Source organism: Vicia villosa, unplaced genomic scaffold (assembly GCF_029867415.1).
Source record: "Vicia villosa cultivar HV-30 ecotype Madison, WI unplaced genomic scaffold, Vvil1.0 ctg.000077F_1_1, whole genome shotgun sequence".
Classification (NCBI taxonomy): Eukaryota; Viridiplantae; Streptophyta; class Magnoliopsida; order Fabales; family Fabaceae; genus Vicia; species Vicia villosa.
The window spans coordinates 343977-358114 of record NW_026705001.1 but is presented as its reverse complement, the minus strand read 5'-3'; the positions used below and the strand labels follow the sequence as shown (position 1 = coordinate 358114).

General features: G+C 32.8%; 1 protein-coding gene across 1 annotated transcript; it reads right to left on the bottom strand.

The window, feature by feature from the left end:
* Window positions 1–310: 310 nt before the first annotated feature.
* Window positions 311–3483, bottom strand: LOC131623690 (ubiquitin-conjugating enzyme E2 22). The gene is made up of 7 exons (XM_058894705.1): window positions 3332–3483; window positions 2571–2644; window positions 2044–2188; window positions 1881–1958; window positions 1330–1442; window positions 1073–1176; window positions 311–907 (listed from the first exon to the last, which is right to left on the bottom strand). The coding sequence occupies exons 2-7, from the start codon at window positions 2571–2573 to the stop codon at window positions 496–498; spliced, it is 855 nt and encodes a 284-aa protein (XP_058750688.1). The 5' UTR covers window positions 2574–2644; window positions 3332–3483; the 3' UTR covers window positions 311–495.
* Window positions 3484–14138: the final 10655 nt, after the last annotated feature.

The window sequence follows — 14138 nt, the reverse complement described above, 5'->3', positions numbered from 1 at the left end:
TAGGATGAAAAATACCCGTGTGATTGTTATCACTCCAAGTAATCTCCAAAGTGATTGATGTATCATCTAACCATTACAAGAACAAAGAAAGATACACCCCAAGTAATTGATGTATCATTCTAAACTTGATTACATGTCCTATGAGGAAAAGTACAAGGTGGACTTGTCAAGTTTCCAATGAATATGATGGAATAATAGTGAGGGGTTTGAGTAAAATTAGAGACTAAGTAATCAACAATAAATGATACTAAGGTTGCTTATAGAGATCAATTTGAAAAGAAAACACAAAAACAAATAAATAATGGAAATAAAATAAGGGTGAATCTTCTTTGCCTAAAAGATCAATAGTAGTTCACAATTTCACCCATTTCAATAGTACACATCCATAAACCAAATTTCGAATCCTTTTCTCTGCCCCCTCTTTCTTTCTCTCTATCAAATAACAAAACTAAAACAGGAAAAAAAAAAAAAAAGTTCGATTATTGAACAACTTAATCATAATCTTTTTAAACTTTTCTTTCTTGCATCTAGCTTCTTCTTGTCTGCCTGAGCTTTGGCAGTTCCAATTTCTTTCTTCTGTGGTGCATGAGCAGCAGAAACTACCGCAGCAGCAGTAGAACGATTGGCAGACGACTCGGTCAGAATACCCCCTGCCTGATCCTGACTAGCACCTCTTGCTGCAGTGGTCGAGGGCAGCGATAATGGTGGCAAAGCAGCACTTGACGACAATGGTGGCAAAGCAGCACTTGTCGACAATGGGGGCAAAGCAGCACTTGACGGCATGGTTTTGATGTCAGCATTAAGCACTGAGGTGTTCGTCTGATCAACATTCAGAGCAGTAGTTGATTCGGTTATAGCTCCGCTTTTGAACTTGGCCTTTGGTTTTGCATGAATGCCAGTGTAAATCCTGCATGTCATGATTAAAGCTTCTCAATTACAAACACGAGATGGCGAATCGGATAGGTAAGAAACTAGCAATGAAACTAATTTAGCTAAAGAAAATCTATCAAAACCATGGATCAACCTATACAAGCAATGAATTGACAGGAGCAGCACCATTGGCTTAACTCACCTGGCATGTCTGGCATACTCCTCGTAATCTTCAAGCAGTAGTTTACCAGCCAGTTCATTTAAAGCTGACTCCGGAAATGGTTCAATCAATAGACACCTAACAACCTGTCGATTATGAAAATCAGTATCGATAAATTAAAAGTCCTATCAACCAGAATTAAATTTAATAAAATCAAGAATATTTAAACAACTCTACTGTAGGAAGACAGGTAAGTTGGGAAAAAATAGCTTCATTACTAGGACAGCCAAAAGACTTACGATAAGAACATGCCGTAATCCAAGGCTAGGATTCCAATCCTTTTTAAGTGTGTTGACACAAATCTCTCCATTGTTTGCAACATTTGGATGGAAAATCTTGGTCAAAAAATATCCTACATTAAATTCAATTGATTCACAAGTTAGATAACACCTCGTGAAACACTAACATACGAGATTCTTTCAATCCAGAAAAGAGCAGAAATTCAAGAGCCACAGAGCAATCAATGTTTCAAGGATCAATAAAAAAATAAAATCCATCGCATACAACACTAACATACAAGATTCTTTCAATCCAGAGTAGGGGAGAAATTCAAAAACCACATGGCAGCCAATGTTTTAAGGATCGATAAAAATAAATAAATTCCATCGCATACAACACTAACATACAAGATTCTTTCAATCCAGAATAGAGGAGAAATTCAAGAACCGCAGGGCAACCAAAGCTTTAAGGATCGATTAAAAAATAAATTCCATCACATAAGACAGTTCAACAAAAACAACAATTCAGAATTCCAAAGAAAAAATACGAATATAATAATATTATAACATACCTTTAGGAGGCGAATGTGGAAAATCACGGGACAATAGCAACTTCATGCGGAAAACTCCATTTTCATAAGGAGTGCCGGCTGCAAAAAAACACAACACAACAAAATTTCAGCTTGAGCTCTACACATAATGTCCCATGTTTCACTAAAATATGAAAATACTTGCCTGGGCCATCTATGTCAGCATATATCGTTGAGAAATCATCATCATTAACCACAACTTTAATGCCCTCGGGAGGGGTTTCATCAAGATTTTTCAACTCCTTGGCAAGTTGCTTTATTACATTAGGCGGAAGATTTTCATTAGTAGCCTACAACAAAAGCACCATGAACCATGTAAGAACCTACGTTATTAAACCAAAATGGAATTGAACAACTACACAAACATTACTGAACCAAAATAGAATTGAACAACTACACGACAAACGTTAAACCAAAGTGGAATAGAACAACTATACGTCAAACGTTAAACCAAAAAGAAATAGAAGAACTACACACAAGCGCTACTGAACCAAAATGGAATCAAACAACTACAAGACAGTCAGATAACCAAAATGGAATCGAACAACTAAGCGACAAACAACCGTTATTGAACAACTACAAGAAAAATCTGCTGCACTCTGCACGTTATTAAATTGGCATATGACACATGATTCGGTATCTTGTGGATCTTTTAAGAAAATAAATGCTTACCATCAATCAGCAGCACAAGGGTACCCTCTGAATAGTTCTGTCACTGAGGAGTGAGGAGGTTCTGAGCTGATTTGCTGCACAAATCAAAGGTTGAAGCAGTAAAGTCAAAATGCCTTCACCAGAAATTTCAAGTAGAAAACCAACAAAACCCAAATAGTCATGACATCTAAAATTAAGCCAATTTGCAGCCACTTTTACAATCACAAAACAAAAAACTCAGAATATACACATGCCCAATATGCTTTAGAACTATAACCCTATCATCAGAACCACTCTAAGAAACAATTCACCAAATCAAAAGAAGATAGAAAGGAAACCCAACTCACATAGAGCTTCTGAACCTAAATGTCTTCAATTACAACAAAAACCCTTCATACACACACAACAAAACACAATTAAGCATCAATCTATATCACATCACACATAAAGAAAGAAACTTTAAACAAAATTGAATGAAAAAATAAACTATTTTTAAAACTCGATCACAGGGGCAAAACCCTAATGTGAAAAATGGAAACCCCGCAATCTCAATATTCTTAATCCAACACAAAAGAAACCAAACCCTTACCTATCAGATTAGAAAAAGCATCATTCACAAAACACACAACACATAAAGAAATTCCATAGATATAATCGAAACATGAAATTCAACACCAATTTCGAAACTACAAAAAAAGAACCACCTCGGTACAATTCAACAGAGTTTAACACAAATCGAAATTGAATAATTGAACTCAAAAAATCGGATGAAGAAGATTCACCTGTTTCACAGACAAAGAGAAGAAGCTTGGAGGTGCAAGAAGAGAGAGAGAGAGAGAATGAGGAGTGAGAGAGAGAGAGAGAGAAAGAGCGAGAGCGCGATCTCTCAATGAAATGAATGATTGATTGGATGAAAAAAAAAATTGAGGGCACATAAATAAAATTATTAATAATAATTAATATTTAATTTATTAATTAATTAATCGGAGGGTGGGAATGGAAATTGAGACGCAATTATTTATGATTTAATTAATTGTTAAAGCGATGTATAACAAAAGTGTTTATGGATAGGTTAATTGATTTATTAATTGGTTAATGACAAATTAGGTATAGAGATTAGGATTTTTGAAATGACGTGTTGGTTGCCGAGATCTTCAGGATTTATAGACGTTGGATTCCTTGTGTTTTCGCTTAAATGGAGAGAATGTCACGCGGTTTGGTGACGCGTGAATGTACATGCACATGGATGAGATTGACTAACGGTACTATTATCAGTAGTATGTAGTAATTTGGTTTGGAAATTAGGAGTTTTTTAATGGGTTTAGTTGTAGTAAAAGTAAAATAATAGAAAAGAGATGATAAAATATTCTGTCCAAAAATGGGGGGAAGAGGCAGAATTTTTAATCGGTGGTGTAAAAAGAAATTGAAAAATTTTTAAATTTGATTAAAAGAAAATGAAAATAAAAAATTTGAAATTTTAAAGAATTTTATTAGAATACAATTATGGTATAAAAAAAATTTTATACTGTCTGTTAAATTCAACTGTTGATTTGTTAAAATTATTGGATTTTTATTAAAATAATTCATTTGAATAGTGATGATGCACTAATGGTGTAAAAACAATTTACGCTGACAGTGCATACCAATTAATCTCAATTTTAAAATTAATTATTATCTAAAAAATAAGAGATGTAGTGTTAATGTATAGAGGTTAAAGGTAGTGCACTGTCAGTCAGTGTAAATAAGTTTTACACCATCATCTAATAAAATTATAACATTTTGTCATGTCATATCGATATTTTTAAATTAAAAGAGTGATTTAGTTGGATACACGCGTCAGATTGATTGACGGAGTAAAATTATTTTACATTGTCAGTGCATACTCTTTTTTCTCTAATACATATATTACAATGACATTCACTTAATCACTAAAATATAAAATATATTAAAATTAGTTGAATAATATAAAAAGATTTGTACTTTTTATCAAACAATTGTGTACAATTATTGTATTTTGAATTTAATTCAAATACATTAATAATGTAAAGAAGTTTTACGTTATCAGTGAAGTATAATCGTTAAGATTTTGTAGATATTTGACTTTTTCTTTAATTATATATAAAGTATTACTTGTTAATGGTTGTGGTGCAATCACCATGTAAAATATTTTACACTAACAGTGACAGTGATAGTGCATAACATTTATTCTCTTTTAATTTATCAGTAAATATTCATTAAATTCAAAAAAATGCAGATAGTTTTATTTTTGTTGAAACCCAGAGAAGGTGATGTTGTACCGAACTGGGTTAACAATTCTCTGTGTTGTTTATCATTCTGCAATTTTATTTCAGTATCAATTTCAGTCTGATGTGTCTGGTCTGTTTCTAAATGTTGTTACATCTATCTTGACATCATGTGAGACAGTTGTGTTAGCATGTGTTTTGCCTGTACTAGAAATTTCAATTGGCATCAGAGCAGACATCATGTGTGTTTATTGGGTGAGCTTCAGGGAGATATTTTTCTGATACTGCTTGTCTTTTGGAAAGTTAGAATAATAGCATTCTGGAAATCAATGTCCAGGGGAATTTGAAGTTTGACAGGTTGGAAGAACCATGGTGTTAAGAAGAAAGAAGGAAAGAATTTGAGTTGGCTCTTTGTCACTCTGAAATTATTAACTTCATCCATGGAATTGGTAAGCATTCTTTGTCACTTGTATTGTGGCCAAAGATACTAGAGAATTCCCTAAGTCCACTCATAAAGGCACATCTAAGTGTGTTTGAAAGAAAAGAGTTCATATGTGAAGTTGATCAAGAAGAAGTACTATGGTCTCTAATCAAGAGGCTTGACTTGAAAGTGACAAGCTATTGAAGAAAAACAAGAGTGTTCTTTAATTCCCGACTCTATAGGAGCTTGTATTAAGGGTTTCTTATGGTTGTTATGTTCCTTGGAAGGAAATCCAACCATATTTATAGGACAATGGACTGAATGTCTAGACAAATGTCCAAAACACTTGTTCTAACATCAATAAATCTATTATACTCAAGATAAAGTTGGAGTTGGAGATAAAATCCAATTAATGTAAAAACATTAAATATTGTGAGTGTGAAAGACCTTGAATTCTTTATGGAGCAGAATGAATGCCCTACCTATCTCAATAGCAGTTGTACGGGCTTTCTACTTCTTGGCTTAAATGAAGGATGTGTTCCTATGTTATTTTGGCCAAGGATGCAACTGGTTTGACGGGAAGATGGACTTCTAATTTGTGCTTAAAGAATAAAATGGTTTGTCAACCATGAAGGGAATAGAAGGAGACTGTTTTTCATCTTGTGTCTTAAGAGAAGGAAGATTGTCTACCATTTATTTCTTGCAGAGAAAGGTGACTCCCTATAATGATCAAGTCTTTGAGGATAAATCAGATCAGATTGAGGAATTTTCTCAGGAGGAGAAATGTTTCAAAGCCTACAAGGAAATGAGTTTTCAAGCTGTGACAAGCAATGAAGAAACTCAAATGACAAAAGGTTGTTTCAATCAAAAGGCAAGCTGAGTCAATGATGTCAATCTAAATCCCTCAACATTGTGCTAGAAATCAAGTTGCTCAAGCTATAGGTAGATACTTGCATTGAAGACTTCTTCTATGGTAAGTTGATCTTAATTGGTTCTTTTGTTTGATTTCCCTGACTTCTATAAGGTCAATATCAGCATTGGTTAACCAAGTAGTGGTTAAAACTCGTTGAAGGTGATAATTGCCTAATTTTCTCCTACATATCTTAGATCTTCAACTAAGATAATTGGCATTTTGACTCCGAATATTCCTGACACTAGACTGCAGTAAGAGTGTTACTGGTGATGTGTTTTGTCTCATTGCATCAATTGTTATTCGTTTTGGTGATACTAAAAGGGGAAATAAGGGCATTGGATGTTTAAATATTTCTGGGTGAAGTATCTAAGTCTTGGTAATAAAATTCTTCTAAAATACTAATGAAGATTATGTTTAACACAAGTTAGTTATTTGACTAAAGTCTGAAGATATATATCATCAAGAAATAATGTCTTGTCTCTGATGAGATGCATGGGGTTCTTATGAGGATTTAAAAACAATTGCTATTTGTGGTCACCATAAGTATTTAATTACTTATTCTGTTTCTTGGTGTTCAAGGAAGATGAAGTTAGGATGACAACTAGAAAGTACAACATCAGACAGTTACGAAAGTTATAGAATTTATTCTAATGGATCTAATCAGTCTAATGCAAGGTGAATATCTTGGAGGATAGTAATAGGTATATTCTTTTGTGATCTATAGCAAAGGAAAATCTATAATCTGCAAAGTCTTCAAAGGTTCTTATGTTTTCCTTGAAAGAAAACAAGGTATGCTTATGAGTTTCTCTATTGAGAGAAGTACCTTTAGTGATGTTCAACCAGATGTTGAAACATCGTCATAGTAGGTTGTTACTCCAGAAATTGTGAAAAGACTAGCGGGCACTAAATAGGAAAGCTTTCAAGTAAGCAAAAAAATTTCTAGGAGGGAGTTTATTATTTGGAGTTTTTCTCAGTCTGGAATCATCAGTATGTTCATAGATGAAATAACTAATGATGGTGAACAATGGAGTAAAATACATCAATAATCAAATATTCAAAAAAATTACACAAATAACCATATGTTAGAATTGGTTAAAGCGTGCAAGCCAGATGAAATGGTGCATGCACTTAAATTTTGTATGTTAGCGCCAGATGAGATGACGCTTAGGTGCATGCATGCCCTGAGAAGCCATCTCAAATGGCGCCTATGTGTAATGTAGGTATTTTTTAATTTTTTAAAATAAAAAAAAAACAATTTATAAATAAAACTAAAAAAATTAATATTTTCATTTTAATAAAACGATTACATTGTGGGAATAAAAACTACAACAAGACCTAATTGCCCTGTCCACGTCCTTTACGAAATTCCTGTTGTGGTTGGGTCGAGAGCCTTGCAAGGTCAATGCGATCAGGGTCCATGAAATATGTCAGGCCGCCAAATCCTGAAGCCTTGTTGTCAAAAAGTCGATTACCCATGTTCTCAAAGTTTGACCGTGTTGGTGGGGGTATGGGCTGGATGGGTGGATGGTAGCACTGATCGTTTGAATAAGGGGGTAAAAAGGAAATAAATCTCGTAAAGTTTGGTAGACATGTGTGTGTTGGGTGCTACGGTGATGAAATGGTTGTGTGTATGTTGGATCGGTTGGGGAATATTCCTTATGTTCGCCTAGGTCAGGGCTAAGGTGAGAAGTGGATGGACTCACATGGGGTTGTTGGTTATATGGTATACGTTCTTGGTATTGAGTTTGAGAATGTGGCATTTGTTGGTCTTGGTACTGGTCATGGTGATATGGTTGGGTGCTTGTGGATCGGTATCGTCGTTGTGCTAGTTGAGTGGTGAAAGTGTGTTGCGTTTGTTACTGGGGGTTTATGTTTGTTTGTAATGTTTTTGGGTATTGGACGACAATGCAACTCGTGTGTGTGGGTCGATTAGATGTCTTGGGTCGGACACAAACATTTGAGCGTAGTAACAACTCTGTACCAACTCATATATTCATATGTTTGTCACATTGTTTAGTTCGCGGGTGCGACAAGAAATTGTAGGACATAACATTCACGTCTCTTTGACATCTGACACCATTCTAGAGCATACTCTTTCCAATTGTTATAAGTTCATTGGACATCGGCTTTAAGGAGATGCCATGGTGACAAACATGTTGGGTTGGCTGGGATTTCCTTATGTATGCCAAACTGTATTTTGACACGGTCACTATGGTGCATCTCCACAACTTTGAACCGGATGATCGCAGTTTTTGCAGTTCAAATTATTGCATCCTCAAGGTTGGGTTGATGGTTCAAACCTAGATATGATCTCTAAATAAACTGCAGAGTAAAAATTATTATAAGAATGATAACTTTTAAGATAAATTATTTATAAGATGTATAATTTATTGGTAATACATCATATGGTTCAATGTGATCCAAAAAATTGCAATAAAAATCGACATTTTATCTAGGATTCTTGCTGAAATCCATTTCTCGTACATAAAACCTAAAGCAAAGAGAGATAACACAAATTGTTAGCGAAACTATAAAACTACTCCTTGTTTGTAGCCCAGCGGCTGAGCTATGTCTTTAGGAGCTTAGTGTAAGTGTTTTGATACCTAGTGTCCTCTAAATTTCAATTATTATTTTTTTACATGAACATTTCAATCTTTGTTAAAAATACAAAGTTAATTAATTATACCTTAGTGCCAAGTAATTCCTAATGTAATATTTATGATAATTAGCATTTATTAAATTTTAATTATAAAATAATGGGTCATGCTAACGAGTGCCCTGGGGGCACTCTTTAAGGTTTCCATATAAAGAAAATATTCTCTAAATAAATTAATCAATTCAATTTTCAATGCATTGAATACACTTTTTTTTAATGAAATAGACATTTTTGGTCATTAAAAGAAGTCAATTATTTCTATTTTTAATGTATTAAATACAAGTATATTTAACAAAACATTCTTTTTTTAGACTCTTAACCAGTGCTCCCGGGACACTCGTTAGCATTTCCCTAAAATAATTTATATATAATCAATCCAAATTTATAATAAGATTTTAAATTAAATTTTGTTTTTGATGGTTATTTATTGTAACCTTTGTAATTTTATTTTCATTTATTTCAATATAAATTTTAGAGACTATTTATATGTTATAATGTTATAATTAAAGGTCATGTTAACGAGTGCCCTCAAGACATTCTTTAAGGATACTAAATAAACAAAATATTATTTACAAAAGTTAATATTTCAATTTTCAATGTATTGATTACACACATTTTCAAAAAAAACTTACTACTTTAATCATTTAGAGAGTGCCTCAAGGGCACTCGTTAGCATTTCCCTATAATTAAATATTTAAAAATTTGTCATACAATTAGCTTATTTATTATCAAATTTTTGTAAAGAAATCAAATTCATTATCATTTGTACTTTGATTTATTATTTATCTAATCATAGAAATAAACTTTTTACTAATTAGGCTTAGAATTGAAGCAATTAAGACACTTAAAATATTCTCATTCTAATTCACTTAATCATATTTCAATTTTGAATTTTTTAATGATTTATATATGACTTTTTATTTACATTGAAATTCTTTTTATTGTTAAAAACAACCATGACTTCATTTTTTTTTATATTGTTTCCGAGATTCTTCTTAATTTTGGAGGTGAGTAAAACATCTTTTTTTTGTTAAGGGTCTACTTTTTTTGTTGGTTTGGGTCTCTAAAAAATCAGAACTGACCCTGCACCAACCTCATGCTTGGAGCAAAAAAGTGCATTCATAAAAAGTACACGTCTATCTTTTGACATTTTTACAGAGTGCACTATATAGATGCGCTAAAACAAAGGAACCCTAACTATACCCTTTTACAATATTACCTGTTCTTTCAGTTTCAGGAAATAACAGGCTTCCAAATAGTATCATAGTATAAACTATTGCTTTAAGGACTTTAGCATCCTTTGACGAATTTTAGTCTAGCCCAAGAGAGATATAATACATTTTAAGGTCCTTTAGGTTAATACATTGGCCCTCGACCTACTTCCATGTATCAAGATAAAACTAGTTAACACGTTAAAATATCTAATAAATTACAACTGTCAAAACAATTTCATATGTTCCATGCATGATCAGCATAACGTCGCTGTCATTTTTGGCATTCTCCACCAACGTTGAGGTTTTCCAGTTGCAAGTGAGGTGACTGTTCTATGTCTCTGAATTCTTTTAATGACTTCGCCATCTTGGATATCCCCCGTCTAACCAACAGATCAAAGATCTCTTAAGATGGTCCATCAAATGGATGTTCCAAAATTTCATTTTAATTGGAGATTTGATAGCCAAAAAAATAACATACCCATCTCTTTTGAAAATCATTTCAGATGCCATGTAAAAAAAATTTAGAGAAAGAGAGTAGATGTGTGAAGAATGATGGAGGAATAAAAAATTATTTATAGAAAACACAGATACACTCATGCATCAATATGACGCCTCCTCTTTAAAATTACATGCATGCGACATTCATTCCACATGGCTTACACGCAATACATGAGTCATCTCATATGGCTTAAACCCTTTAATCAATTTTAAAATACGATTACTTATGTAATTTTTAAAAATAAAAATTAATTATGAATGTATTTTAATATTAAAATCTGGTTATTGGTAAAAAAAAATCACAAAAAGAGTATTAAATTATCCCTTTCAACCATGTTGAAAAAAACAAATAAATTTGGGTACGACGAGCGTATGACATATTAAAAATGAAATAAGAATATAAATATAAATGAAAGGTTCTGTCCAAAATAAATATATAGTATAAAAATACGGTAATGTCATATATATGTGATGGTGTTTTGTGGTAGTCGCCAGATGTGTTTTAGAATTGTCGGTTGAAGAGAGTCCAACAATTCAACAAATAGTATTCATCTAATTATTAAATTACCAACATATTTGAAGATACAAAAAATAATGGAAGAGCAGAGTTATGCAATTGACAGAGTGCTGGTTGGCAGCGGGTTCTAACCGTTGGGGTGTCGCTTTCACCTCCCCACCTAGCCGTTGGTTATGCCAGTTTTAAATATTTTATTTTCGGACTACTTATTCACCCAAATAAATATTACTACATATATTATTTTGTATGACTAAAATATATTTTAGCTAGTTTCTCAAAAAAGAGTTAGTTCTTTATTTTACTTATGGATTTACAGGATGCAATGTATTTGTAGATCCTGTGACATCTCCAGCTGCAGTTGAAGCAGTAGCACTTATGGTTTGACTTTTTTTGTTTAGTTACATTTTAAATATCAGTTTCAATTTTATACTTTAGTCAAGCATCGTGTTGTAACATTTCATCTTATCTAAAAACCAAGGATTAATTAAGACAAGGAAATGATAATAATCTAAGCAGCATCAAAGAAAATATGAAATCTCCTGCATCACTCACTCAAAGATGATCTCCAATTTATGGACAAAAGACCTGGCATCCACCAAGAAATGACTATGGCACAAGAATTTGGAGAATTCATCTGAATATTGATAAGGTGACTCAAAATATATGTCGTATATGCTGGTATGAGCCACCTCAATAAGGAGGTTAATTAGGTAGTAGTGGTCATTGAAGTTTTTAACACTATATAAGTAGACCTCAAACATCTTGGTACTCCATCTAAGAGATACGAGGTCTTGACTTTGAGTTGAATCAACAAAACTCCATTGGGCTTTAAAGAACTGGAAGAGTGTCAGAGACGACACACCTTTCTTATATTCACACCAGTACTATAAGACTTTGGCATAAGCCCAATTAACCAAGTGTAGTTGTGAAGAAGCACTCACTAGGTGGTTCAAGACACCTACCTTAAAGTCATTAACGAGGAGGCATATACCTATCAAAGAAAATAAGCATTCCTGGAGAAGTATGAAACACACATCATACTTGTTGTTGATCCTCTTATCCCCTTCGAGGGGAAGCATTCCCTAGTATGAGGAGGGACCCACTTCAGTGAATGCATGGTCTAGACTACCCTCACCAACAAAGGAAGAAACAATATACAACGTCTCTTAGTCCACTGACACAACAAAGTTATCTAATGTTTCCTTTCGAACTCTGAGTTGAGAGTTGCTCGTGTTAAAAGAGACTGTCAATACATAAAAAAATAATCGTAAATAAAAGCATATGGTAAATATAAAGACAAATTACGCACCCCTACCAAAGTTAAAGCAAGGGAATTTACCAAAGTACAAAACTAAAAAAACTAAAAACCTACAACTCCCCTTTCTAAAAACCCTAATAAAGCAATCAAGTATTGAAAGAGAAGAAAAATTTAGGTTCAACCGCTACCCCGGAAAAGATGAACTAAGTGACTCACACGTTGTATGCTCTTCCAAAAGAGGTGGAGCTAATCTACTATCTATCTATAACAATTCAATCCCATAAACTTTCTAATTTGTCCTTTCACAATAAATTATTTCCACTAAGAAAAGGATATTTAAGTAATTAAGTAATACTTACTTTTTTTCATTCTCACTAGTAAGAGACTCGTGCTGCCGCACGGGTTTTCGTCTATTTAATGTAGTAAATATTGAATGATATAAAAGTCAATGTTAAATGTCACTATGAGCAATTTTATTAATTATTATGTAAATTAATTAGACATGAAAAAAATATAAATTTTGATAGAATGTTAACTTCATAATATTATAAAAAATGTAAGTGTAAAATTTAAAATATAAATGAAAAATATGAAATTATTTACCTAATTGTAAATTGAACAATAATCATATAGATTTAAGTGTACTTGAAAATAATAATTTTGTATTTAATTAAAGGTAATAATTTGATAGTGACCCGTAACATAAAAAATTAATTGTGTGAATAACTATATAATATTATTCAATGAGATAAAATACAATTTTTATTTTATTAAAGGTAAAAAATAGATTAATTAATAATCCATAGAATACATAAAATAATTCAATTTGATATTGTGTTGATAGTGACCCGTGTTATAAATAAATTTTTAATTGTTAAAACTCAAAAAATTGAATTGAGAGGGACTAACATAAACCTAAAAAGTTCAACAATGCAAAACACATAAACTCACATTTTGGTTCTCAATAAAATTAATATTGAATCTATATAACCACTTGGAACATAGAAATAAATAGTTTTTCTTATCAAAATTTGTTAATAAATTGGCTTGCTTATGGCCAAGTTGCATATACAATCTTTTTATTATCAACGACCAAGTTGATTGAAATTAGTTTTACATATACATTAGCTACTCAATGATACCATATATATGGGTGGTCCCACTACACCGTACAAGGGCTACGACAGCGCTTATTTTGGGCTTTAAGAGCGCTTAAAAGCGCTGTGAAAGCCAGCGCTGGCGTAGGTAACAAAAGCGCTTCAGAAAGCGCTCTGGTAGACCCCCCCCTTTAAGAGCGCTTTTTCAAGAAAAGCGCTCTGATACCCCCCCTATGAGAGCGCTTTTTCTGGAAAAAGCGCTCTGATAGCCACCCCTATAAGAGCGCTTTTCCAAAAGCGCTTTCGTATGTTGCGTTTTTTTTTTTTATGCTTTTTATTATTTCTAAACCTGCACTTTTGGCAGCAATATTTCAGAACCTGTAATTTACTATTTTTTGGCAGTATTTTTTCATGAACCTATAATTTATCATTTCAAATCGATATATACCATTATAATCGATATCGATTATATACAAAAAAAGTATTATATTATATACCATTAATGTAAATCAAAATACATATATACATATTTCTAAACCAAAACAACTAAACCAATTCACATATTTCTAAACCAAAACAACTAAATGGGAAACAACTTCCGAGTTCTTATGCAATCAATGTACGCTTCCTGTATTATCTGGAGCTATGTTGTATTGATGCTTTAGTGGAGAACCAGTAGTCACCTGAGCTATGTTGTATTGTGTCACAGAATATGAATCAAATAACTGTACCCCGAACGATCCTGCCACAGAAGACTTCGGGGTACATTACT

Excerpts from the sequence above, each read along its gene's own strand:
- LOC131623690 (XM_058894705.1), bottom strand. Across the intron at positions 1,959-2,043 it reads TGCTGACATAGATGGCCCAG|CCGGCACTCCTTATGAAAAT; the intron begins GCAAGTATTTTC and ends GTTTTTTTGCAG. Across the intron at positions 1,443-1,880 it reads TCCACATTCGCCTCCTAAAG|GATATTTTTTGACCAAGATT; the intron begins GTATGTTATAAT and ends AATTTAATGTAG.